Source organism: Lontra canadensis, unplaced genomic scaffold (assembly GCF_010015895.1).
Source record: "Lontra canadensis isolate GAN:19392208 unplaced genomic scaffold, GSC_riverotter_1.0 scaffold65, whole genome shotgun sequence".
In the NCBI taxonomy this organism is placed as follows: Eukaryota; Metazoa; Chordata; class Mammalia; order Carnivora; family Mustelidae; genus Lontra; species Lontra canadensis.
In genome coordinates this window covers 5,237,377-5,264,002 of record NW_022631059.1, presented here as the reverse complement: position 1 = coordinate 5,264,002, position 26,626 = coordinate 5,237,377, and the positions used below count along the sequence as shown (strand labels likewise).

At 61.3% G+C, this 26,626-nt stretch overlaps 1 protein-coding gene across 2 annotated transcripts; it reads left to right on the top strand.

Moving 5' to 3' along the window:
* Positions 1-1,537: 1,537 nt before the first annotated feature.
* RBM38 (RNA binding motif protein 38) lies at positions 1,538-24,093 on the top strand. 2 transcript variants are annotated; one of them, XM_032878913.1, is made up of 4 exons: positions 1,538-1,895; positions 2,730-2,853; positions 3,338-3,392; positions 23,989-24,093. In XM_032878913.1, exons 1-4 carry the CDS (start codon positions 1,659-1,661, stop codon positions 24,086-24,088), a joined length of 516 nt encoding a protein of 171 aa, XP_032734804.1. In that variant the 5' UTR covers positions 1,538-1,658; the 3' UTR covers positions 24,089-24,093. The 2 variants fall into 2 exon arrangements, with proteins under 2 accessions (XP_032734804.1, XP_032734803.1); XM_032878912.1 differs by lacking the exon at positions 23,989-24,093 and adding an exon at positions 15,004-15,541 and having other exon boundaries at positions 1,539-1,895.
* Positions 24,094-26,626: the final 2,533 nt, after the last annotated feature.

The following is a 26,626-nucleotide window of genomic DNA, read 5'->3' as shown; positions in this document are numbered from 1 at the left end:
AGGGAGAGCCGCACACGCACAGGTGGGCGGGGTCTGAAAACCCAAGGACTTCGAAGGAAATAAAAGGCAGGACAAAGGAGCAGGAGTGTGGCTGGGGTGTTGGAGGGACATGAGCGATAGGACTGAGGGAGGAATGAGGTGGGACAGAGAACTGTGTCCTAGGAGGACTGCTAAAGATTGGGGGCTCCCCTCCCCGCGTCGGGGGCGGCGGAGGCTCAGGCACAGGTTTGAGGGAAGGAAGGAGAGCAGGGCCAGGGGACCTCGGACTTGAGACAGTCTTGGTCTGGAGTCGAACACAGCCTAGACAGAGAAGGTGCGGGATGAACACCTGAAACACTAGGGCACAAGGCAGGCCGTGCCACTCCCAGTCCAGCAGACCCCGGCCTGTGTCCCACTGTCCCCGAGGCGACAGGCTCCGCCCAAAGTGACCTCACTTAGAGCAGCAGTTCTCAGCGGCGCTAGTGTGTGCACAGCTGCCCCTGGCCGTGCGGGGGTTTGGAGGCCCGGAGCAGCGCCCTGCTCTGCCCGAAGTTGTGACCCGCCAGCGGGGAGCGCTGATGCCCGGGCCAGCTTCAACGCCCCGAACTCAGAAAGGTCCCACGCAGAGTTTAATGCTCTGCTGTTTGATGTGAAATTGCTAATGAGTTTGAACGAGTTCTGTAGCCAGTCCTGCCTGGTGTGGAGCTCACAGAGGCCCTGGCATGGCCTGTTTCTGGGGCTGGGACAGGGATGGAGGGTCCGGACCACCCTGAGCTTGCGTTTCCTCCAGGGTCGCGCATATAGAGGGAGGAATCCGTGATATCAGCTGCGGATGGACTTTTGACGAGGCCAGAACAACTTCCCCTGCCTAGACACCCTCCGGAGGTCTCTGTGATCACTCTGGACCCTCCTGGATGGTAGACGCCAGGTTTCTGTCCCTCCCGGTGGTACACTGTATTTTTGACGTTGACCTGCCTTATTCATAGAACTCCGTGGAGCTAGAGTGTATGTTCCATGCACCCATACGGCCCCATCCTGGGGTTCCTGTTGCATGAGGGGCCCTGAAAAGGATTCGTCGAATGAATCATATTTGCATACAAAACACAAATCATTTCACCTTCTAATACATGTTGCCGTATCTTACCTCGCCCTGAGATAAATGTTGGCTCAATAAACATGTTGCTCATCATCGCTCCCCTCTAGTTCACTGCACGAGGGCAGTGGCGGGAATCCGGCCGGTATGCGGACCGCCCCTCTCGGGGAGAGGACAGTGGAGTTGGCCGGCCGCGACCCCGCCCCCTCCCCCGCCCCGCTCCGCCCCGCCCCAGGGTTTCCCGGGCCCACAGGGCGAGGCGGGGAGGGGCCGGGACTACGCTTCCCGGCGGCCCCTGCGCGCCCGTGGCAGGGCGGGGCCGCGGCTGGGGGGCGGGGCCGCGGCCGGCTGGGGGCGGGGCCGCTTACAAAGCCCGGGGGCGGGCGCCCGGGCGCAGATTGCCCGCAGCGCCGGCCAGAGCGCAGCGCAGCGCAGGGAGGTGTGCACGGCGCGAGCGGCCCGCGAGTGAACGGGCCCCGCGGCTGGATCGGCGCCGGTGCTACCCTGCTCGCTCCCCGCCGCCGCCCATGAGCCCAGCGCCGCGCGGCCCGGGTCTGTAGGCGGCGGGGCGCCCCCCCCCCCCTCCATGCTGCTGCAGCCCGCGCCGTGCGCTCCGAGCGCGGGCTTCCCGCGGCCCCCGGCCGCCCCCGGCGCCATGCACGGCTCGCAGAAGGACACCACGTTCACCAAGATCTTCGTGGGCGGCCTGCCCTACCACACCACCGACGCCTCGCTCAGGAAGTACTTCGAGGGCTTCGGGGACATCGAGGAGGCCGTGGTCATCACCGACCGTCAGACGGGCAAGTCCCGCGGCTACGGCTTCGTAAGTGGCCCCGCGGCCGGGCGCGCACCCCGTCCCGCACTTATCGCGTCGGGGGCGATGAGTCAACCGGCGGGCGTACGCCCAGCCGCCCCGGCACCTGCCGCCCCCTCCTGGGCTCGGGGGCGGAGGTTCACGCTCCTGCAGGTCGCACCGCCGCTACCTGGCCCCGGCTCCCTCCTCCACCCCGCTCCCGGTTTTGGCCCCGGCTCCCTCCTCCACCCCGCTCCCGGTTTAAAAGGCAGAGCAGTTGTGTTCAGTTAGCACTTCTGAGTTTGCGGAGAGGTTTTGGGGACAGTTGGCTGCTGCCAGGACCTCCTGGAGCAACAAGCAAGCAGAAGCCGAGGCTTCGCCTCAGGGCGCTTTGGAGGCCTTTAGTACCCCCTCCCCAGTATTTTATAAAAGCTCCCTTAACCGCCCCAAAGAAACATCAGTTTAAGTAAAAAACGGCCTGAAGAATTGTCTCCTCCTTCCCTTCTAAGTAGCATCCCCCAACCTCTCCCATGGGGACACTCGCACCCCCCACGGAAAGGCAGGCAGAAAGGGCTGAGGCCGCTGCCTTCCCTGGGGCGGGGGAGGGTGCCTTGTTTCCCCTCGGCATCCTTTCTGTCCTTGAAGGCTGGGTTTCCCAGCACATGAACTTGGAGGGAGGAGCTGGAATCCAGGGGCGCCTCTGTGGGAGGGCCCCAGGGTGGGAGGCCAGTGGGGATGGGGCCAGAGGTTCTGGGTCACTGCCCCCCCCTTGCACAGAGGGAAGTGAGGGCCCCTTGCGGGAGCAGAGCTCTCTGCTCCTCCCACCCAGTAAGGGAAGCCCCTGAAACGTCTGTGCTCCTCCAGGTGACCATGGCCGACCGGGCAGCAGCTGAGAGAGCTTGCAAAGACCCTAATCCCAACATTGACGGCCGCAAGGCCAACGTGAACCTGGCCTATCTGGGTGCCAAGCCGAGGAGCCTCCAGACGGGTGAGAGAGCCCGTGTTTTCCTTCCCTGGCTCGTCTTGATTGCTATATTCAGTGTTGGTATCTGTGGGGTGGAAACGGCCCCCCTCCCCGGCCCTGCCCCAGGAGTGGCTGTCTGCTATCATGTGCTTGCAGAACCGTCACGAGGCCGTCCTCCCCCAGCTTGGGAGCTGGACACCTTGGTCTAGGGCCATGGGAGGCTCCCTACGCGTGGGGCAGGGTGAGGAGGGCACATCACCCAGTCCTCAGCTGTCTTGGAGGAAGGGAGGAAGTTGGTTCCCGGGGCTGGAGAGTGGGAGGACGGACCGCCAGAGGCTGCTGCCACCCTGTCTGGCTTGGGCAGGGCGCTTTGGGCTTGGTGGGATGGTGGCCTGGGAGTGTAGAGGAAGCCCATCATGGGTCCCTTTTGTTGGGGCTGGTGGGGGTACAGCTGTGTGCTCCTGCTCCCTGGGCTGAGGCCGAGCCCCTGACTGCTGTCTCATTTTAGGCTTTGCCATTGGTGTGCAGCAGCTTCACCCCACCTTGATCCAGCGGACTTATGGGTGAGTGGATGTGGCTGCTGGGGGCAGGGCTGGGGGTGGGGTGGCAGACCACCCGGAGCAGGCCACGGGCGCCCCTCGGTCCAAGGGAGTGTTTCTCCCCAGGGCTGCTGGCCCCACAGCGTTGATTGTGCTGTTCGCCTCCACACTTTCTCTGATTCCCAGAAACGGGATTGTGTTCTGAGGGCGGGCAGGGCGTGGTAGGCTGGGAGAACTAAGAGAAGGCAGAGAGTGCTTCCCCACTCCCCGACAGAGGCCACAGTGCGTGGGCACAGGAGCCTGCCAGCCTAGTCTCCAGTCCTGGCTCCCCCCTTGCTAGGTGTGTGGCCTCCAGTGGCTTACACGGCCATCTGTGCCTCAGTTTCCTCCCTGGGAAACAGGGACGGTAGCAGCATCTCTGAGTCCTGTGGGTGGAGAGCTTCCGGCTGGGCCCGGCGGGGGCACAGGAGCACTCTGGAAACATGGCCCAGGTTCTGTGGGACTGGCGGCTGGGCTCTCCTCAGGGGGCCTGCTGACCTGCTCTGGTGCCTGACAGATGGTGGCAGCAGGTCTCTGCCTCCCAGGGTCTGGTGCCTAGGAGAGCCGCAGCAGGTGAGACAGGCCCCAGGCCAGATGTCCAGCCCAAAGGGGCCCGGCCTGTGGACCTTTTTGTCCGCCGTGCTTTGGTGTGGCCCATCCCACTCTCTCCTCACTTTTTTTTTTTTTTGAACTTCTAATGAGTCCTGGCAGCTGGTTGCGGAAGGGCACACACGCTTCAGGGCCACAAAGGAGCCTGCCCTGCGATGTGCCTTCCCAGCCCCGTGATTGATGTCGGCCGTGTGCCCCAGGGCCGGGAGCAGGTTGATGGGGGTGGCGAGGGCCGTTACCAGACAGGTGGCCCCTTGTAGGATGTCAGCACTTCCTAAGCTCTCAGACACCAGATCCCGGCCTTGGGTTTTGCGCTTCACATTGTGTGAGCGTGTGTCTGCGTCTGCCCTAGGAAGGCCAAGCTCAGGGGCGGCCCGGCTCCCGGGCAAGGGTGGGAGCTGGGCTCGGGTGGACTGCGCGGGTCAGACAGATGGCCGAGGACTTGCTCTGTCACCTCCCTTCGGGGGCGACTTGGGGGTGCTTGCGCAGACGGGCAGCATCTGTGTCTGCGTGGTGGCCTGGCGTGGATTGGCGTGTGTGGGAGCTCGGCTCTCGGTCTCTTCCCTGGGAGGAAGCCCGGGGGCGGCCGGGAGCAGGTGGTTCTGGGTTTCCTTCTCGCCCTGGGATCTGCTTCATCAGCATCTGGAGCCATCTTGGAAGGTATCTGGGGACACCTGCCATCACCCTAGTCCTTCCTCTTTGGGATTCAGGTCCCACGGGGAGGGCGTTCTTCAATTTCCATAGCCTTGGCTCTGTTCCCCAGGTCCATCCCACGCAGCTGGGACCGGGGCCGGAGGGGGCGGCCGGGTGCACGAAGCTCAGGGCACAGGCCGGGAGCACCTGCGGCTCCGTCCTGCTTCAGACGAAGCAGTGCCTTCCCCTCCCAAGTTCAAGCTCTTTTCTGATCCATTACAGCTGCTCTAAGGCTCCACTAACCGTCAGGACTCAGCCTCTGGAGCCTACAGAGTTCCAGTCCTGGCTCCAGCACGGTCCAGCCGGGCCCATTCGGCCGGTGATGGTGTCTCATCTGTTGTTTCCCGGATGGAAATGATAAGCCCTCCCCGCAGTGCCAGCACCTGGGGCTGGGTGCTCTGTGCCCCTGGCCCCCACTCCCTCCTGTCCTCACGACAGCCCTCTGAGGTCGGAACCGATGTTATCCTCACTTCCTCGATGAGGAAACTGAGGCAGAGGTTCATGGTCTGCCAAGGTGACCTGAGTGACACGATCTGAAACCAGGCTGTCTGGCTTCGAACCCACAGTCTGCCCCGCTACTCTCTGGGGCAGGTGGCTGGGAAGGGTGCCCCAGCCTTTCCTCTCAGGGCCCCTTGAATGCCATCCACACCAGGGTAGCGGGGGTCAGCATGGATTTTACCACTGTGCGTTCCTGACTTCAGGTGACAGTGTTTGGTAACTGAATCTCTGGCTGGCATCTGACACCCGTGACAATGAGGAGGCCGCCAGCTCTATTTGCCGGTTGCCAGGGGGCGGAGACCCAAACAGGGACAAGGGGTCAGGGGGACCGTCCAGCTCTTCGTTTCCAGAGGCCGGTGGACCGAAGCCTCTCAGGGTCACGCCGCCCTCCCACCAGGCCCTGCTGGGCTCCGGGGTGGTGGGAGGGGCCCCTAGGGGTGCTGTCCCCAGAGAGGTGGGGCAGGGCTGCCCGGGGTCAGCCGTCCCCCCTGCCTCCCCACAGTGCCCCTCAGTCGGGAGAGTTGGGCCGTCAGCGTCCCTTTTGTCTTTTGTCTTTGCGAACGAGAACAATCGGGCGGGAGCGCCGCTGGCCTGACTCAGCCGTGGGCGCTGCGGGCTGGCAGGGAGGCCTGGCCTGCCGCTGGCCGAGGGCACGGTGGGAGCCGGAGCTGGAGACGGGCAGCTCGGGCTTTTGAAAGCAGTTAACCCCTCTCCTGCCTGGCCAAACTTCCCGCAGGCTTCCTGGCTCCGATCCTGCGGCTTAGACAGTTACAAAGATCCCACAGCCCCGCTTTCGGGCAAGGCTGCGACACGAGCCTTTTGCCTGCTGGGCTGTAAACGTCAGCTCCGAAGGTCACCCCGGGAACTTCTTACGTGTTAAGCTTTTTTTCCCCGCCCTCCGTTTTTTAAAGCAGATTGGGGTCTTTCAGGACCTTCCTGGCACTCCCATGTCCTGTAACTGAGGGGTCAAGGCCTGAGGTTGGCAGGTGACAAGTGACTTAATCACGGGAGGACGCGACTAAGGCCACAGGCCATCCAGCTGAGCGTCTCTTCGCTGCCTGGGTGGGACAGTCCGCAGCCCACAGGCAGGAAAGTTCGGAGCGGTTTGAAGAGGGCACATGTCGGGGGCAGTTTGGGGTCTGCCCTGGAAGGGACCTCCTGGTGTCAAAGGGTGTGTGTCCGGGCCTGGGCCCAAGGCCTGCCAGGATCTGAGATTTGTCCCGGGCCTGGCTGCACTCGGAGCCTCTCCTTGGGCTACGTTTGAAGAGCCAGCTGCTTCTCTGGGCACAGCCCCCGCCCCGTTGTTAAGGGAGCCTTGCTGTGGTCTTCGCCCCTTGACCACAAGCCCCGTTCCATGCCTGGGGATTGTGGGCGGCGGCCAGGCCCCGGGTCCCAGATAGCTGGGTTGCTGTGTGCTGGGGCAGGGATCCCAGGGTGTGCTTGAGGTCATCTCCCCGTCCGCATGGTGGTGCCCAGATTGCAGGTACCACGCAGAAAGATTTGGGATTTTTCAGGGACCCATCTCGCGGCAGCGCCCTGACAAGGCCTGCTGACCTAGCTGCCTGTGGAGGCGCTGGGTGAGCTGGGCGGGGAGAAACTTGCCTGAGCTCACGTTGTGTGTGGCTGGGAGGCTCTAGCACTCTCCTTCCTTCCACGAGGCCCTTACACCTCCGTCTGGGCAGCTCTTGGACAAACCAGAACCAGACACCCCAGGACTGACGACCGTCATGGAATCCTCTTCAGACGGTGTGTGCCCTGGACTTTGAGAGCGTCCAGTCCCCCTGTGAGGCCCCCACTGCCCTCGCCATCACTAGGCCACAGGCGTGTGCGCACTGAGAGGTCTGTTCCCAGTCCCCGGGTCACCAGGGTGGGAGGAGGCCTGGGGATGGACAGTAAGATGGCCGTGTCCTCAGAAGCATGGCACACACAGGGCTCAGAGTCCGTCCTTCCTTCGTCAAGCCTTCAGTGTGCTGGACGCCAGGCCCTGGGCCCAGAATACTTGACAGAAGACAGACACAGTCGGTTCCCCGCCTCAGGGTGCTCGCCTTCCTGCAGGGACGCCAGACCATTAAGGACTCTACCGTGCCCGTGAGGGTTCGGCAGTGGTGTTGGGGGAGCGACCCTGGGTTGGGGGGAGGTCCTCGTGGGGAGTGGTTCTGCCTGGTGCTTGTCACGGTGGGCGGGCCATCTGGGCTGGTGACAGAGTGTCCTGGACAGACATGACAAAAAGGGCTGACATCTGACCAGGGCCTCCGGCTTAGCTAAGAGCCGCCAGCCGGCATCAGGCTCCTAGTGTTGGCAACACGCTGGGTGGTGGTAGACGTCACCCCTGGGGGACACTGGAGGAGGGCCCGCAGGACCTCCCTGTCCGTTGTTGCAGCTTCTTGGGGTTCTACTATTGTTTCGTAATCCAAAGTAAATAAAGGCACGTGGGGGGGAGTGAGTGGCAGAGCCTTGCAGGGGGTGGGGGGGAGGGTCACCATCTTGGGGGGCACGGCAGGAAGTGAGGTCAGAGCCGGAGGCCTTGGGGGCTGGGAGGAAGCTGGTGCCCGCTGTGGCGTCACCCGGCTTGTTTTTACTTTCAGGGTGCCTGGGGTGGCCCTGCTCCCCACACTGTAAGCTTCCTGTTTGGCACCCACCAGAGCGAGGCGTGGGCCGGCGTGTGGCCCTCCCCTGTGGGCCGCCCGTGCACACCTGTTGTTTGTCCCCGGCGGCTGTAACAGAAACCAGCCTCCGGGCGGCCCTGGGGTTCCTTGGGAGGAGGAGCTCCTCTCTCCGGCCCACTGCCTTGGCAGGGAGGGCCTTCTGCCGGGCACTGCGTGGGTGTGCCCTGGGGCGGGTGGGGGGGACAGGGGAGTGTTCCCAGGCTCCCTGCTGCGGAGACCCGAGCCCCAGCCGAGGAGGCTGGAGGCGTTTTCATGACTCGTGTGTGCCTCGCCTTGGGCCATGATTTTTCCTTAGCTTCCCTGTCTCCATGTGGGCGGGATGAGGGCTCTGCGGGGTCGTGGGGGGACGTCTGCCGTCAGGCTCCCACTGCCTCTGTGACGGGGTAGGAGGAGGCTGGAGGGCTTTCACTCAGCGGGGTCGGTCCATAGGTGCTTGCTTCCTTTGCTGCAGTCCAGGGCTGGGGACAAGGGGGAGCCGTGCCCCATGAGGGGTGCAGAGGGGCGTGCACAGGGAGCCCAGGTGGCAGGAGGCACCGTGGGGATAGAGCAGCTGGGCTGGGGTGCCAGCAGGAGCAGCAGGAGGAAGTGGGGAGTGGGGGGCCCGGGGGTGCGTTTAGATTTTACTCTGACTGATGTGGGATGGAGGTGGGCCCCAGTGGATGAAGGCCTCGTGTCTTAAGAGCATCCCTTTGGCTGCTGGGTGGGCCCTCACTGCCAAGGCCAGCAGGGAGGCTCTGGCCGTCCCCACGGCAGTCCCCATGGCAGTCCCCGTGCAGGGCCATAGTGGCTCCTGGCTCGGACGGCATGGTGAGCAGCTGCAGGATTCTGGGTACATTTTAAAGAATGTGTGAAAGGAGCCCGGGATGATTCCAGAGCTTTGCGCTGAAGAAGCGGAGGTCGTATCGACCTTGGGGAAGGGGAGGCAGGTGTAGGGGAAGGTTTGGGGAAACAGTGGGAATTGAGGTTCGGACATGTTGGGGTGGAGATGCCATGCCGAGGCCTGGTGCCGTCCCACGACCGTACATCTTACCTGCCTTGTGCCCGCTACCCCCACCCTTGCCTGCTGGCGGGTAGCACCGGGAGCCTTCACGTCCCCCTGCGGGGATTCCCGGGCGCGGGGTCTGTTTCCTGCCAGTGCTGGCACCCGGCTCGAGGCCCCTCCCTGCGTCCAGAGCCTCACACCGCACCCCCAGCAGCTGCCTCGGTGTCCAACACGGCGGGCCAAAACCTCTAGGGAGCAGAAAAAAGTGAAATGGGCTCATTTGCCTGTTTTATTTTGGGGGATGGCTTTGCATTCAGAAATGGAAGTCTCTAGGGTTGCAGCGATTCCTTCTGGCTGAGTTTTGCTCTGAGTGTGCGAAGACTGTGGTTGGTTGTCTGGACCCTGGGTGCTGGCTGCCCTTGGCCATGTCAGCACCCTGTCTGCCTGGGAGCTCGCAGGCCCTGCGGCTCAGAGCCCTGAGACCTCTGCCTTCTTAAAGGACCTCCAGGGACCCACTGGGTGCTCTGGGGCTCAGTGGCACTCTTGGCTGACAGAAGGGGAAACAGATCCAAAGTCAGGGTTCTTGCATCTAGACCACTGGGCCAAGTCAGTGGGGGTGCTGCGTGGTTAACCCGGGCACCTTGGGTCCCGGCTAACATCCCGGCTCCCCGGTGGCCTGCACTGAGGCCACGAGAGTCCAGTCCCACAGGTCGTCATGGTACCTGGCAGGAGGAACCCTGATGGGTGCTGGGGTCACCTGACCTTTGGGTTCTGACCCCGGGTCTGACCACGCTGCTGCCTGGCCTGGTTCCCCCTCCAGGGCTCCGAGGCTGCTCTCCTGGGGCTGGGCTGGGGTGGCTGGGACACAGAGGATCTTCCGTGTGCCTTGGCTGGCTTGGGGGCTCTTCCTTGCCCTCCCTCAAGCCCGGGGAGGGGGTGGGTCTCTGGTGGTGCCAAGCTCTCCGGGGTGCGCAGAGCACTGAAGCCTCACGGCGGTCCCATCCCCACAGAGGCAGTGCTGGGGCTGCCAGGCACCTGGCAAACACCAAAGCCAGCAGGTTCAGCCTCCCCAGGGCCCCCACCTATGACTGGCTGAGCAGAGCTGCTGCAGGCTGGGCTGCTTCTAGAACCTTCGGAGCGGCTTCGACTGCTGGCCCAGGAAACCGTTGGCAACCTTGGGGGAGGCTCCTTTGCCACCTGGGTGCCAGCCGTCCTGGGGCCTGCCTGGGGCCCTCAGCCCTTGACAGATGATGTGCTATGTGCTTGGGACCCAGCAGTCAGCCCAAGCGCCTTCCCTCATAGGGCTTCGGTTTTGTTTTTGTGGAGGAAACAGGAGAACAGAAAGTAAATGACCAGGAGGTTTCAGGTCGTGAGAAGGAAATAAAACTGGAGGTGAGTGGGGTGTGCTGGCATTGGCCTTGGGGGTTGGTCAGGGAAGGCCTCTGAGGAGGCGAAGTTTGAGCTGTGGGAAGATGTCTGCAAGCAGAGGCAGTAGCAGGTGCGAAGGTCCTGTGGTAGAGGCGCTCCTTGAGTCTGGTGGGAGTGGGAACAGTGAGTGGAGGTAAGTTGGGGGAAGTTGAGGCCTGGTTGTGTGGGGGAGCCGTTGGGGAACAGTTTGGCTCTGGGCAGTGTGGAGGTCACAGGAGAGGTCTGGTCCTGGGGGTGACCTGGTATCTTGGATGTTTTTAAGATGATCCTCTGGCCACCAGCTTGGGGTGGGGACTGTGATACTGCTGCCACGTTGTGTTGTGGATGGAGGCTCAACCTGGAGAGATGGGGTTGGGGGGGGCGCTAGCATGGAGAATAGGGAGAATTCGGGGACCGGGGGTGGGAATGAGGAGGCTGGGTGGATGGGGTGGAACAGGGCTGTGGCAGAGGGAGAGTGGAGAGGCCCGGTGGGCCAGCCTCGGTCAGCACGGAGTGTTGTGAGGCCCGTGCCCTTTTCAGAGGCCTGCAGATCAGGAATGTGGAGGCCGGCGGTGTCCTGACCTCTCTGGGGAATATTGGGGGCAGCAAGGAACCTGCTGGGCACATCCACCCTGTCCCCAGTGCCCTGGGGCCACGGCCTCCCCCTGCTGCCACATGCCGGCCCAGGGAGGGTGTGGGGCTGTCCTCAGGTGGTTTGGCTGGGTGTTCTCTCTCACCCGAGAGCCCAGGGGTCCCCTGCGTGCGTGTATGTCGCTCGCCCACGTGTGGGTGCACCCCCAGCTCTGCCCCATGCCCACCTGGCTTCCTTCCCAGCCCCGGGCGAGGGCATCTGGTCATGAAAGCACCGAAGAGCCTTGTATCTGCCCTTGGCTTTGTAGTTCGTCTGGCAGGCTCTTTCCACGTGGGAGGAGCTGTGATGCCAGAGCATTCTCTGTGCTGGGCTGTCCTGTGCCTGGTGGGGAGCCGGCGGCCTCCTTGGGCTCCACCCACCTGAGGGACCACAGAAATGTTCTGGGTATGGCCTGGTGTCCCTCGAGGGACAGAGTCGCCTGGGCTGAGATCCGGTGTTCTGGTGGAGGGTCCCGGGTCTCACAGCGGGCCCTGAGGCCAACCTCTGTTAAGTCCCCAGAGGCAGAGCTGTGGGGCCAACGTGTAGGAGGGATACTGCGTGGGGACCGTTCCCCGCCTGGGAGGGGGGTGGGGGGTTACTCTGCGGCCCCTTCTGCTCGACTCAACCAGCACCGTCATCTTTCCTGGCCCCACTGTGCAGCAGGACCTGCCGCCATTCTTTTCCTCTGGATCTGAGTCTGGGGTGTGCACCCCTGTCCAGGGTCCAGTCTCTGGATACACTGAGCTCCTCAGCAGGGACAGAGTCACCGGGGGCTGCCGGGTCGTGGACTGGGGCTGCCCTGCCATCTGCCATCTGCCATCTGGGTGGCTTCCTGGAGACCTGGGCTGGCCCCCAAGGTGAGCCCAGGGTCACAGGCTCCAGCCAGCGCCCATCCTTGCGGGCACAGGTCTCAGGCAATGTGTATGGACAAGGAGGCCGACCCCGCTTTGCCGCTCCCTGGCCGTGTGACGGTGCCATCCGGGCCTCTCTGAGCCTCCCCGTCCATCTCTGGGAATGGGGTGACGCTCCTGCTTTGTAAGTTATCTCAGGCTTGTCGCAGAGGGCTGGGGCGTGCGGCACCCCAGGGAAGGAGGTGAATGCTGCAGATGGGCCGTCTCCTGACTTGTCCACAAATGGGGGGCTCTCTTCCTCCCCGACCTAAAACATACTGGCTCACACCACGTCGGTGTGTCCCCGGGGTGGCCAGGACACCTGGCCTTGTCCATACACACTGCCTGAGACCTGTGCCCGCAAGGATGGGCGCTGGCTGGTCCTGGCAGGGGAGAGTGTAGAACCTGGTTAAGTGTGGCCACTGCCTCCGCTGGCTGGACCCGGGGGTAGGGGTGGGATATGGCCACAAACCTGTGATTTTTAAAGCCCTGCGTCCTGCTGTGGACAGCACGGCCTGGGTCTAGGCAGTGTGTCTGGCGTGTGGGTGTGTATCTGAATCCCTGGGGGGCGTGTCCAGTGCAGACTCCCAGACCCTTTCTGACTTCTCCGTCTGCAGGGGATCCACGTTCTTATCAGACATTTGGGTGTCTCAGGCAGGGGCATCCCTGCCCATGTTTGGAGAAGTTCTGGGCTTCATGCTTCCGTAGCTGCCAGTTCAGGAATGTTCCTGAGGCTCCTGAAGCCGGATGGGGGCACTGATGGGGCCAGGGACGTCCCAGTGGGCGCTGCACCAAGACACGCTTCCTCGTGTCTGCAGTTGGCTCCTTTCCTGAGAGGCGTCCCGACCGCAGAGCCCCTTGTGTTTCTCAGCGGGGACACTGGTCCCACAGGTCGTTGGAGCAGCACGGTGTGCCCGGTACTCTCCGGAGCTTGGCGTCAGGGCAGAACCCTCCCCATGGCTCAGCTGAGACGCGGGGGAGGCGAGGGAGTGGGGCCGGCCTCAGGCGGGGTCAGGAAGACACCCCTGGGATGAGGGCTCCAGGGGAGGCAGTGGCGGGTACAGGCCCAGGTAGGGATGGCCTTGAACATTGGAGACACCGCAGGGCGCATGCAGCTGGGGCGGGACAGAGGCGTGGAGGGCCGAGGGCTTTGGGGATCTGGTCTCAAAGGGACAGCCTGCCGCCCTTGTCCTGGTCCTCCAGTGCACATACTTCTTTTTCCTTTCTGTTCCTGTTTCTGTTTCTGTCTGGAAAGGTCTTCCCCGCGGCCAGCTCTGTCTTGTCCTCTGGGCTCAGTGCAGTTGCTCCCTCCTCCGGGAGGCCTTCCCTGACCACTCCCCACAGTCCTGCTCCGGTTCATGGGTTGGATTGTTTGTGTCTGTCCCCGTCCTGGAATCCAAACTCTAGGGGTCCGGGGGCTGCGCGGTCTGCTCACTGCCGTATCCCCGTCCTGAGCAGACACGGGAGAAAGCCGTTGTGCTGCTTGGGGTGCCGAGCAGGATTTGAGCCTAAGCCTGGCTCTGTTCAAGGCTCTCGTTTATGTGGGGGAGGACGGAGGCGGTCGGCAGAGGCTCCTGGGGCGGGGGCAATGGGCGCTTTGGCCCCGAGCAAGAGTGTGGGGTTCCTGGGGGAAGCTGCCCGGGTCTCCTTGTGAACACTGCAGCAGCTGGGGTGTGGGGCGGGGGGGGACAGCCTGTAACCAGCAGGGGCATGTTGTTGCGGTGACCACCGCAGCGCTGCCGTCTAGGAGGGCAAATGGTAGCAGTAAGGGTGCTGAGGTTGGAGCTGGGGACCCCTCGGGCCTGGACAGGTGTGGCCCGACGCCCACTCCTTCCCAGATCCCCTGTGCCCTGCCCGTCCCCACTTGGTCCTCGTCCCAGCCCTGCCGGCACTGGGCCCAGCCGGCTCTCTCCCCTCGCCAGTGGCTCACCCTCCTTCAGGGTTTGTCCCTCTGGGAGCCGCGCTGTGCTGGTAAGGACAGGTCCCCCAACAGCTCTCCTCTTCCGGTGTGAAAGGCATTCACAGACGTGTGCTGCGGCCGGCCCGTCTAACTCAGAGCTTTGTCATCAGCCCTCACTGGCCATCCCAACCCCCTTGTGAAGCCCCTGGTGGTTTGACCATGTTCCCCCTGGGTTTTGCTCGCATGCAGCTTGTCTGTCAGTGGGACCCTACCGTGTGTGTCTAACAGCTTTCCCTCAGCAAGCGCTCAGGGGTCATCCACACCGGCGTGTGTCCGACGTGGCTTGTTGTGGCGTGGACAGACCACGTTGGTCTCTGTCCTTGGGGGGCTGAGCCGAAGCCCCTGGTCTCGCAGCCGCCACGTGTGGCATGCTCTGGAGGGACATTGGCTGCTGCTCTCTCCCCTGCAGGGGACACTCGGGCTCCTCTGGTTTGTCACCCGTCTCATAGACGCTGCTGTGGTCCACTCAGCTGTGGGGCCCTGGGCAGGTCACTGAAGCCCTGAGCTCCGTTCTCTGTTGTGAAACAAGACGATGCCATGAAGGGCAGCCTGAGGGCATGTGTGACTGTCACCGTGTGAGGGCGTGGGCACTGGGGGTGGTTCGTGGCCTTGTTCCCAGGCCTCTCCTTGTCCTCTTCATCTTCATCGATGTCCTTACTGCATCGCTCACAGAGCAGCTCAGCACATGTTCGCTGAGCTGCTCTGGGCCCGGCCCTGGGCTGCCAGTGACAGAGTGGGGGAGAGCCTGTAGTTCGTGCAGGATGTCACTTGGCGGATTGCAGATGTTGGGACGATGAGTGGGGAAATGGAGGGCTGGGGTGTGACCTGGGCAATCACACAGTGACCTGTGCTCAGAAGGCCACACCGGGTTTGATGCTCTGCTGTCATCGTCTGAAAATTGTCAATCATTTTTAAGTCTGCCCACCCACCCCCAATCATAGCTGGCCCTATGGGGGATAGCAGGAGTGTGGAGCAGAGGGTCGGGCTGGGGGTGCCTGGGAAGAGCTCGCGGAGCAGGGAGAGCTCTGCGGATAGCCGGGGGAAGTGTGTTGCAGGCAGTGGAACAGCCTGGCAGTGGAAACAGCCAGTGCAAAGGCCCTGGAATAGGAGCCCATCTGGTGTGTTCAGAGAAGGTAGGTTATGGCTGCACCTGTTTCACAAACAAGAAATAGACCAGGGTCGGGGAACACAGCCTCCCCCTGCAGCCAGCTCTCCCCAGCCCTGCCTCCTCGCCCTGACCCTGTGTGTTTGGCCCCACAGGCTGACCCCCCACTACATCTATCCGCAAGCCATCGTGCAGCCCAGTGTGGTGATCCCGGCCACCCCTGTCCCGTCACTGTCCTCGCCCTACATCGAGTACACGCCAGCCAGCCCGGCCTATGCCCAGTACCCACCGGCCACCTTCGACCAGTACCCGTACGCCGCCTCGCCCGCCACGGCCGCCAGCTTCGTGGGCTACGGCTACCCGGCCGCCCTGCCTCAGGCACTGTCGGCCGCGGCCCCCGCTGCCGCCTTTGTGCAGTACCAGCCGCCACAGCTGCAGCCCGACCGGATGCAGTGAGGGGGCCGCGGACCCGCACCCCCACGCCGGCCGGCAGCTCCGGGACGCAGCCCCACACGGGGCCTCCGGAGACCCTGTGGGACGCCTGCCTGAGCCCAGCCGGACTGGAGGCCGCGTCTCCTTCGATCCAGGCCCCGCGGTGTCTTCAGGGAGGACCTCGGGGGACGGGGCTGACCGAACGCTGTCCGGAGATGCACCCGGGACCCATCTCCCCGGATCTCGCCCCGCCGCCGCCCTTCCTCCTGTGCCTTGCGCCCCTCCCCGCCCCCCAGCACCGCCAGGACCTGCCGCCCCTGTGGACCGGCTTGCCGGCAGGCTGCGCAGACACTGTGTCCCGCTCCAGATGCCTTAGTCCAGCGCCGCCCAAGGGTGTGGGGGCGGGGGTGCGCTGCAGGTGCATCCATGGGGCCCTGAGCTGCAGGGGCAGGGGGACACCTGCCTCCGGAATTCACATCTTCTAGAGCACGGCCTGCCCCCTGCCCAGTCTCCCGGCCGCAGCAGGGCCGCTGGCGACGTCCTTTTTGTCGAAGCTGCAACTCTTTTTCTTACCGTCGATGTTTTGCTACTAAGATGATTTCAGAATGTCCGTCTATTTTTTCATCCGGAACTCCCACCACCAAGAATCCAGAACCTATTTTTGACTCTGAGAGACTCACTTGGGTCGCTGGCCCCGCCCGAGGACACAGTGACAGTACTTCCGTGTGATAAGGCGTCTGCCAGCTGGAGGGCACAGAGCCCCTCGGAGGGTGGGCGTCTCCAGGCGGTCTCACTAGGCGACAGCAAGTCGTCTCAGCGCTTGTCCCCGTCCTTGGCCTCAGAGGGTGGGAGGGAGTGGGGCCCAAGGTGATGCTGGCCAAGGGGGGGTTTGAGTGGCAAGAGCCTCTGAGTGTAGAACCCCACAGCCTCGCCCATCCACCCTCCCTCGTGCTGTTACCTGCTGTATACCAGCCTGGGTGGCGGGATTGAGCCGAGACACATCCCACCTTCCTTGGGGGCGCAGTTCAGGGTGGAGGCGAGACCTTCCGACAGGCCATCGGGGAATTCCCAGGTGGGATACCTGGGCTGTGTGGTGGCCCCTGGCTCAGAGGGGGAGGGGAGGGAGTGAGCCAAGAGGCAGCCTGGCAGAGGAGATGGGCAGAGGCATCTGGGGAGGGCGGGCCGCAGAGTCGGGGGCACTGGGGGCATTCCTTCCGACCTACCTCAGGGAAGTGGGAGGCCTCGGGGGGCTGACCGACGTGGGCAAGCACTTCACGGCACGCCTGGTACAGAGCCAAGGCCCAGAAAATAAAGGTAGCTAATATTATAATAATATTTTTATTAGAATGTTCTGATTATAAAAATAAAACTTGTTTTCTTTAAAGAAAAAGTGGGTCTGTGATTTCTCTCTCGAAGTGGGGGCCTTCGACACCAACCCCGTCCCCTGCCACAGTCACCGTGGGCCGGTCGCTCTCAGGTCAAGATCATACCCCATGTCAGGGCTGGGGAGCCGAAGGCTGTAATTGGCTGTTTCTTGAGCTCCTACCCCGCACCAGCCTAGGGGCATCCAGAGTGATGGGGCACCCGCTGCCCACCTCATCGCCACCCACCTTCGCGCTGATGTAGGGAAGGAGCAGTTGCTCCCCCACCACCCTGGGCACTGCTTCCCCACAGTCTGCTTCAAGTGCAGGGGAGGGCTGACGGGCCGAGCATCAGTGACATGCTCCGGGCTCCATCCTGGGACCGGTGGCTGGGGCCGGGGAAAGGCATAGTGTGATGGGTGGCTCCCAGTATCCCATGGAATGGGGGGCACTTCCCCAAGACAAGGGCCAGAGCTTCTAGAAGACCCTGAGTCATGGCTACCGAGGGGACAGCACAGGTGTCCGCCAGCTGCCCAATGGGTGCTGGTAGGCAGGGTGCAAGGTCGCAGGAAGGGAAGTCTCGGCGTGCGGCTGAGGGGGCCCAGGCCAGAGGTAGTCCTGGCATTTCACAGAACTCCGCTAGAGCCACAGCTCCATGCTGGAGAAATCACGGGGGACTCACGGAGGTGTTAAGTCTGGAGAGGAGATTAATTCACTCATTCATTCAATTTAAGAAATGTACCTGGCAAAGAAGTAAAGCACTAGGGAGAGTCACAAAGCAGACGTGATGCTACCCATTGGGGTTTATAATCTCGTGGGGGAGACCTAACAAACATACATATGGGGTCATTTTGGATACTGATTGGCATTTTGAAGGAGGTATCGCAGGATGTTGGAGAATGACAGTTCTAGGCAGATGGCAGCAAGTGCAGAGGCCCTGGGGTAGGTCCTTGGAACAAGGAGGCCAGTGTGGCTGTGGAGAAGGGGTAGTGAGGAGAAAGTGGCAGGTGATGGGTTTAGAGAAGTGATGGAACTGGAAGCTGGGGGACCCAGGGATGGTCCTGCTGTGGCGTGCAGTCTGCGGAGGGATAGTGGTGCACAGACGGCCCAGCAAACTTAGCACAGTGTGGTCTGATTGATGTTGTCAATGGGGAGCCCCTGAGCCTGGTGGGGATGGGGTGGGGGGAGACGCCCCAGCTGGGCTGCACGGAATGGAGGGATTCCTGGAGATTTAGGGGCAAATGGAATGGGTGCCCCTGGTGAGGGGGCCAGTTGGAGCAAAGGCTTGGAAGTCGTGGGTTTGGCCTACTTGGGGCCAGGTGCATGCCAGGCACCAGGCTTATCATTCCCTGACCCCGCAGAGCAGAGCTGGGCCCTATAACATGCAATCTGTCCCCATCTCCTTCCGTCACCTCCCTCTCTGGCGAGCCAGAGAATCCAGGTCCTTTCAACTCTCCCTCACCTTTATATCTAACTTGTCTCCATGTCCAGAAGTTTCTGCCAGCTAAACTGCCCCCCAACCCAGGTACCACACTATTTCCTGGATCCTCCCCATGGCCCCTTTGCTGCTTCTGTCCTTGTCTTCCTACAGTCCATGCTCTACGTGCAACCAGAATTTAGGATTATGATACGTTAATCAGAATTCAGCGTAAGTGAGACCACGTCTCCCAGCTCAGAGCCCTCTGTGGCTCCCGGTGGTCCTAGAAGGAAAAGCCAATGTTATCACTGTGAACTATGAGACCCAGACTAGCCTCCTCCCTGCTGGCTGGACACACCAGTCACAGCCCATCTCAGGCCCTTTGCACGTGCTATGGCGTCCTCTAGCTTCTACCAGCTGAGTCCCACCTTCGGCTCTCAGCCCAGAAGTTTGAGTTCAGGGAACCTGGAGCTTGCAAGCATTCTGAACCTGATTCAGCTGATGATAAGGGAGGATCAGAGACCTCTGCAGGGGTTTTAGGACCATCCCTTCAGGGTGGAGCATGCAGGGCAGACCTGAGCCGGGGGAGGCTGGGCCAGGGGAACAGAGGGCGGGACAGAGACCAGTGACTGCAATGTCCACGTGGACTGGGGCAGAAGGAAGTATGGTGAGACGAGCGCCTGCACAGAGCTGGATCTGACCCCAGGACACACTCGCTACTCTACGTGGTCGGCCCTGGGCTTTGAAGTGAGATGGGGTCGCCCTGATGTGGGGAGGGGGCTTGGGGTGGACTCGGGGCCGCCTTCTCTGCACCTTCCCTGGGGGTCCCCAAGGGATCTCCTTGTGCCTTTTCCAGTGACTTTGACTTGGAGATTTACAAATCCCCTTTTTCTGTGGCCCAGGACCTCTGGCCTCTGGTCAAGGAAGGGTCAGGGTTCCCAGGGTCAAGCTGGGTGAGGTCCTGCCAGCCATGTTGGCTTTTCTTACCAGGGACCCGGACCTGTCCCCCCGCCTCCCGGCCTGCTGGGTCTTAGTTTGCAAACACTGGCAAGGGGTCAAGGAGGTCAGTGTGGGGCTCCCAGTTCAGGGGAGACATTTGCTGCAGCTGATAAGGGCTTAGGGGCCCGGCAGGGGCTTGCGGGTGCTGTCAGGGTTATCTGGAGGGCCACTTGCTGCCAGTCCATTTCCTGTCGCTATCTGCTTGTGGCAGCCTCTGGGACAGGCCTCGGGGCCTTGAAAACACCCTCTGGGTCCCAGGCCTGAGGGTTCTGGATGGTGGCAAACCGGGGAGAGAGTTTCCAAAGTCGCTGGCTCCAAGTGGAAGGCAGGTCAGGCTACGGTGGAGCCTGGGTGGCTGTGACCGTGGCCACCAGCCTCGGCCACAGGGACTATGAATAATGACCATCCCCCAGCCGCTAACCTCCACTGCGCTGCTCTAGGTCAGGCCCAGCACTGACCGCCGTTCACCAGTGGTCTCAGTCACCCTGGGGGTGGACATTCTGGAAGGGGTCTGCCCTGGAAGGGAGGGGCCCTGGCCCTGCCCAGCCCAGCGGGGAGAGTGTGCCTTGCCTCCACCTCCCTCTGCCTCTTCGAGAAAGGGGTTGCAACCGCCTTCCAAGGGTAGGTCTCTCTGTCCCCTTAGCCTGTGTCCCTAACAGCCAGCCTAGGGGGTGTGGGCTCAAGGAGGGGGTCCAGGGTCCCCAGCTCCTTCCTCATCTGCATCTGTCCCATCATCCCTGGTCCCACACACCCAGAGGGCTAGGCACGCACACACACACGTGCACACACACGAGTGCTTATGCACACATATACACACTTTCTCCTTTTCTCCCCGATCCCCACAGACATATCTAGACACACACCGACACAGACATGCACACTCATAGATGTGCACACATAGATAGGCACCTCACAAGTCACACACCCACACACAGACGTCTATATGCTACACAGGGACACACACACGCCCATGTATATACAGGCATGCACACTCCCCCGTGCCCATGTATACAGGCACACATTCACTCACACATGTACACCCACAAGCCCGGAGCCACTGCCGCGGTCTGGGGTCCACGTTAAGTGTGTCAGCAACATCCAGGGTTTGAAAGGACTCACAGGTCGGACCCACCTGGGAGGAGGGACGTGGGCAGTGAGCCACGCCCCATGGCTCAAAGGGTAGCCGGTGGGAGGGTCGGGGGTGGGCTGGCTGAGGTCTCCCAGGGGCAGGCCCTGCTCAGCCTGGCGGAGAGAAGAAGGGAGCGAAGGTTTGCCCTGGAGGCAGAAAGGGAAGGGTGGGGAAGTGTCTGGGGCTGTGGCTGCAGACAGGACATCACAGACCCTCCACGTCCTCCTGGCTCACCAAAAGGCTGCTGACTGCCACCGCTAGGCCCCCTGCTCTTGTCCTCTGGCCTTGGGGGAGTGAGCCCCTGGGAGTGGCCCCAAACACAGCTGGGTGGGGGTTGGGCAAGCACCCCCTCCCTCACCCTTGGGGGTGGGGGATAACTTGGGGTGCGTGTTCCCCTGTGGGATGCAGCTCCAGTGGCCCACAGCGACGATCGGCTCCATGATACCCCCTTCCCGTCCCCTCCCAGCACATCCCTGCTCTGTGCTGAGCTTCCTGGAGTCGTGTCCCTAGCAAACTGTGGCTTGTGGGGCACCTGCCCAGCCAGCCAAGCATGATCGCAGACCCCGCAATGGGGATCAATGCACCCTGTGCCCAGGCCTGGGCAGTGCTGAAAATCTGTCGGCTCCCTGTTCCCCATGGGCCCTTCAGGCGGGTCCCATTTCCCCCCTTTCCACAGGTGGAGACAGGTGCACAGAGGCTCTCCCTACCCTCTGCCGGTTCGTGAGTAGGTGTCTAAGCCGGCAGGGGCACGACGCCAGGGGAGGATGCTGCAGTGGGGAGAGGCCCTCCTGGACTTCAGGGACTGTGGCTGCCACAGGAGCTGGGTGGGGTTCCAGCTACAGGGGTGGGGGGCACTTCCTTTACTTGTTGGAGCCTCATTATCCCACTTTCCAGATGAGCAAACTGAGGGCCAAAGAGGAGAGAAGGAGAAAAGGGTTTCTCTGAGACTGCTGGGTTGTTGCTCCTGCTCCGGTCTTATAATCCCGAAGGGACAGACTGGGTATGGGGCCACACGTCACCTCCATGATACTTTGCAGTGGGGCCGGGGCTCACCTGGCCCCTGGCCTCTCTGGTCCTCAGTTGCTTGCACAGACGAGATGATCCCTAGGGGCACCTGCAGGTGCCACCCCCTTCCTCAGCGAACATGCTCTGGTTTTTCCTTTGAGGAGCTGGCCACCCCCGCCCCCAGCTCAGCTCCATAGCTCAGACCATCAGCATGTTCTACTCCCCTGGCCCCAGTGATTGGCTCCTAGGGATAGGCATGTGACGAAGTTTGGGTCAATGAGAGTCGGTCCTGGACTTCTACTAGAACGTCTGGGGAAGGAAGCTCTTTCTGCTGGGAAGCCAAGCTGGGAGCCGATAAGTCTGGAGCTACTGGGAGGGAGGGGACGATGGGGAGGGACGATTTGAGCTTATGGAGACAGTTCCTGAGAAGGAAGCCAGCATAAGGGCAAGTAGAGCTGAGGAGTTAAAAAGAAATAGGGTCTTGGTGACACCATTGGGAACCCCTTGATCCAGCTATGCCTTAAGCTAGATCCTGGGCTTTTCTCTGCTAAGAGCAATAAATTCCCCCTTTTCCATAAGCCTGTTTCATTTTGTTCTTCTGTCCCTTGCAACCAAGACTCTGGACATACATAGTCTCAATGGGCCTGCATTACTTAGAATTAGATTGAGTGACATACATGGAAAAACAGAAAATAACAGTGCTTCTTAGTTAGCTACAAGTTGTTTTCCCCATGTTTAAAAAAAAAAAATCTGAAGTAGGCAGTCCAGAGTTTCAATGACAGCTTCACAGTCATCAGGAACTCATGCTCCTTCTAACTTCCCATTATACTGTTTCAGTGCACGGCTTCCTTTCTCAAGACTGTCTCATGGTACAGAATTGCTGTGGTAGCTCCAGCCCTCATTTCCAAGTTCCAAGCAGCCAGAGGAAGAAGAGGAACGTGAAAGGTGTACCTCAAGCCGAGACTTCCCTCAGAGACTTCCCAGAAGTTGCATAGCATGTTCTTCTGTTCAGAACTCAGTCACTTGACCATCCCTAGCTGCGAGGGAGGCTAGGTGTTCGTCTGGGTGTAGAGCTACCCTGATACAGGAAGCCTTCTGTTTTTAAGGAAGAAAACAGAATGTCCCTGAGGTGGTAGACAACTCGTAGTTTGTGTCGGGCTCTTCCAGCAATAACGCTGTACATCCAGGAGAATAACGGTCACGTGGGGATTTGTGGAGACTGTCACTGACTCAGCCTGTGTTTCCTCACTCCACCTTCATGCCCGCCCGCGGAGCTAAGTCTATCATTTTGTGCCCATTTCACACCTGGGGAAACTGAGGCTGGGAGTGCTCGCGGAACTTCGTCCCCTGGCTCCCTGGGGGCGGTTCAGGGGTGACAGCTGAACTTCTTCCTCACTGATGTGTTCGAGTTTGGTGAACAGTCCTCCTAGGGCATGTCAGGCTCAAGTGGGACTTGAGACCCAAAGTGCTTTCACATGGGGAGCCCTCGAGTGGGGTTCCTGGTCTGGCACTCCCCGGAGGTATGGTTCCATATTCTCCCGTGTGCTGGCTCGTTTCCTCATTGCCAGAACCCTCCCACAAGGAGTGGGTTACTAGTCCCATTTTACAGAAGGGAAGACTGAGGCTCAGAGGGGCAAGGTGACGTGGTTGGAAATGGCTGCTCCAGGCTCAGGTTGGTGTGCTTGGCCCCAGGGCCGTGTTGCTGGCCTGCGGCCTCTAGGAGCTTACGGTGGAACGGTGGAACGTCTTGGCCAGGTCTCCCACTGTACCCCCTGCCCTGCACCCCTCCTCCCAGGGCCATTATCATGCGGCGCAAAGGGCCAGCTGCTTGGGGCTCCCCCATCTCTGCTGCTGCCTTACCACTGCCTGTCCTGGGGTGATGGCTGGGTCACGGTTACATCACCTGCATGTGGGGTAATCACCGTGGCCACCCTGTCCGGGCCATGGCAAGGATGAAAGGAGGCCACGCGCTGCAGGCGTGGCGGGGGGTAGGCACAGCGTGCGGGGGACACTCATGGAATCCCCAACCCCCACGCCCGCAGGGAAGCTGGGCAAACTGTGGAGTCTGGAGGGGAGAAGCCCACCCTAATTCCTATAAACCCCGCTGCCTGCCTCTCAGCATCCTGCCTGTGGACATGGACCCATGTTTGCAGTCCCATGAGACAGCCACCCCCAGCGTGATTTCATCTCTCACCCCGGAATGGGGGTTGTCCTTGGAGCCCCAGGACTGATGAGAACTGACAGGGATTGAACACTTCCTATGGCTTTGTGTCTCTCCTTTCTCTGAACTCTCCCAGCCGCCTGTTCCCAGTTCCCAGTTCCCATCTGTGAACTGTGCCCTGTTCACAGATGGGAAAACCAAGGCTGGGAAGGCGGATGCACGCCGCCACTTCCCCAGGGCAGATGCATGGCAGAGGCAGGATACGGACCCAAGAATCCTGCCTCTGGAGGCCACATACCGCCCTGCCTGAGGCCCGCGCCCCATTCTTTCACGTCCTCACCCTACAGCCAGCTTGGGCGTGTAGCCCTCTGCAGTCCCTGCCCTGGTGGCTGAGTCCACTTGTGTTTGTGCCCCAGAGATGGAAACACCAAACTGGGAGCCCCTGGGCCGGGACCATCCAAACACAGCCAGAATGACAGGGGCAGCTGCCCAGAGCGCCCTGGGGCTGGGTGTCTGCGCAGGGCACGGCGTGGATTGGGCACCTGGCCCTCCAGATACCTCCTGGGCCTCCTGCGGGGGCCGATAAGTGCCCGGCTCCGCTTATCAGCCCCGTTCCCCTGCCTGCTCTCCCCGCAGCCTGGTGTACGCGTCGGGGTGCGCAGCGGCCTGGCCGTCGATGATGGGGCGAACCTCCCCAAGCCCGGTCCCCAGAGCTCGGAGCATCAGAGACAACTGAGTTGTTGTCTCCCGCTGCTTCCAGGTGCCGCCTGCTGGCTTCCCCGCTCCCGTGATGGGGGCATTTTTAGAGAAATTAAAAATAAAGTTTTTATTTTTTCTAAATTATGAAATGAACATGGTTGGGGGGGTTTCTAAAATAAACGTATTAAGATACTCTGCCTACAGGCGTGCGCACGGGAGGAAGGACACGGAGCTGATGTGAGTGGCAGCCGGACCACAGGCAGCCTTACTCGAGCTCTGCTCCTCACAGCTGAGTCATAAAAATCAGAAAACGAAGTGTGAGCGTGCGTACTCTGGATACTAATGGGGAGGGGTTCTTTCCGCGGCTGTCAGCTTGCTCACACTGACCCGGGTGCCCCTGACCAGCCTGAGCCAGTGGGGGTCCAGCAGCTGCTCTTACCCCCTCCTGTCTCTTTTCTATGACAACCCATTGATTTTCTAAGAAGGTAACTCACAGCATGTGCGGTTGCCTGGCTTAGAGCCCTCTGTGGCTCCCTACTGCCGGGGAATGAAATCCCAGCTCCTGGTCTCAGCCTCTCTGGCTGGTGTGAGCTGGCCCTGGCCACTCTCAGGCGCCTCTCTCAGGAGCCACTCTCCTGCCAGATGTCCTGCTGGGCTCCTTCTTGCCCCTTAGTCCTAGTTCCAAAGTCACTGGGTGTCAGCTGAGATGTCACCCCTGCTCTCCAGCCCCCAGATAGCTTCCTGGGTCTCCTTGTATAAGCTCCCCCCACCCCTATCCCTGTTATCTCTCATTTTTCTTTTCTTTACTTTTTTTTTTTCTGAGCAGCTGTCTCTTTTACTGTCGCCAGCATCAGGGCCAAGGGCCTGAGCCCAGCCTCCACACGTCCTAGGAGTGAATCTGGGCAGCCTCTTGCTCCTCCTGGGAGCTGACTGGGGTCTCTGGGCTGCGTTCCCCCAATGTAGCCACTGTCAGAGGCTAGGCCTCACCCCTGCCCGACCCTAGGGCTCCCACTGCCCAGGAGACCCACCCCCATGCCAGTGGGACCCAGTCGCTGACCAGCGGACATCCTCAACTCTGGTGGGCCAAGGCAGAGGAAAACATTGCAGGAGGCTGCTTGGCTCCCACGAGCCCAGGCTGAGGTGATGGCTTGTGAAAAAGGCCACTGTCCTGAATCTCAAGCCGAGGTTTAAGAGAAGCCTCCGAGGTGATGAGGGGTGTGGGGCAGCTGTGCTCCTCCTCCTGGACCGGGCAGGTCAGAGACGCCGGCCCTGACGGAGCACCTAGCTTGTGCCAGGTCCTGCGCCTGCCACTCCGCGGTATCAGCTCGTTGAATCCCACACAGCTCTGCAAGATGCGTGTACACTGTCCCCATTTTGCAGACGCAGAAACTGAGGTTCAAGGTAGCTAGGGAGCTTGCCAGAGGTCACATAGCCAGTACCTGGCAGACACTAAAGCCAGCCCCTTAACCTGCGGCTAGGCTCGCCACTGGAGGGAGCAGGGATGTGAAGTAGGATGCAGCCCTGATGAGCCATGAGGCGTGCGGGTGTATTTCCTGCCACGGAGAGATGCTCTCAGTGCTCTGTGGGAAGGAAAGGGCAGCCACCAACCGAAGCTTCTTTGGCAGCCCCGGGCCCGCCTTCCCCTACAGCAATGATTAAACATGCTCTCCGGTTTACTACAGTCCCTGGCCGGCCTTACTGGGCCTCTCACCAAGCTCTGGGGAGGCGTTTTAGTTTGTTGGTAGGAGCCACGGGAGAGAGTCAAGTGGGGACCATGACAGGGGCCACATCAGGCACACATACGTTTTATGGGCCCGATGTCTAACTAGACGACATTCAGGCAGTTTAAGCCCTGAATGGACAGAGAAAGGGACAGCTGTGTGGATGGAAGAAAGGACAGAGAGAGACAGGGAAGGAGGGACGGTTACAGAGGTAGAGGGAGGGAAAGACAGACAGATGGAAGGATGGATAGACTGCCGGCCCCCATTCCCACCCCGCAAAGTCAGCTTTGGTCAGCTTTGCCTTAGAAGAGTGTTTAGCGCAAGGGTTAATGATGCAGCGGTTTGGAATCAGACAGACTCAAGTTTGAATTTGAGCCCTTACAAGTTGCGTGACCTTGGGCAAGTCACTCACCTGCTCTGACCCTCAGTTTTCCTATCCATAAAACGATGGAGAGTGATGGCTCGTAGCGCCTCACGAGACACACCTGGGAAGAGCACTTAGGGCCAGGGTGAGGGACGAGCCCCGGGGTGGGGGGCAGTCCCTTGTCGCTAACCGTGCTGCTCCCACTGCCCTGCCTGCCCGTCCCGAGAAAACACGTCTGTCTCTGGGGAGACTCAGGGCTCCCCATCCCTCCGGTTCCAAGGAGCTCAGGATCTCAGGGGACCAACACCAACACGGGTAGCATCGCTTGCCACTGGCCCAACCCCCACGGGGCAGGGGTCAGCCATCCCGGGCTCCGTCTGCGCTCTTTGGTAGAAGCAGAAGGGCCCTCTCGGCCCCACCCAGAGCAATCCCTGTTATCGGGGCTCTGGTCCTCACTGCGCCTCAAAACCTACCTCTGGAAGCTTCTCAA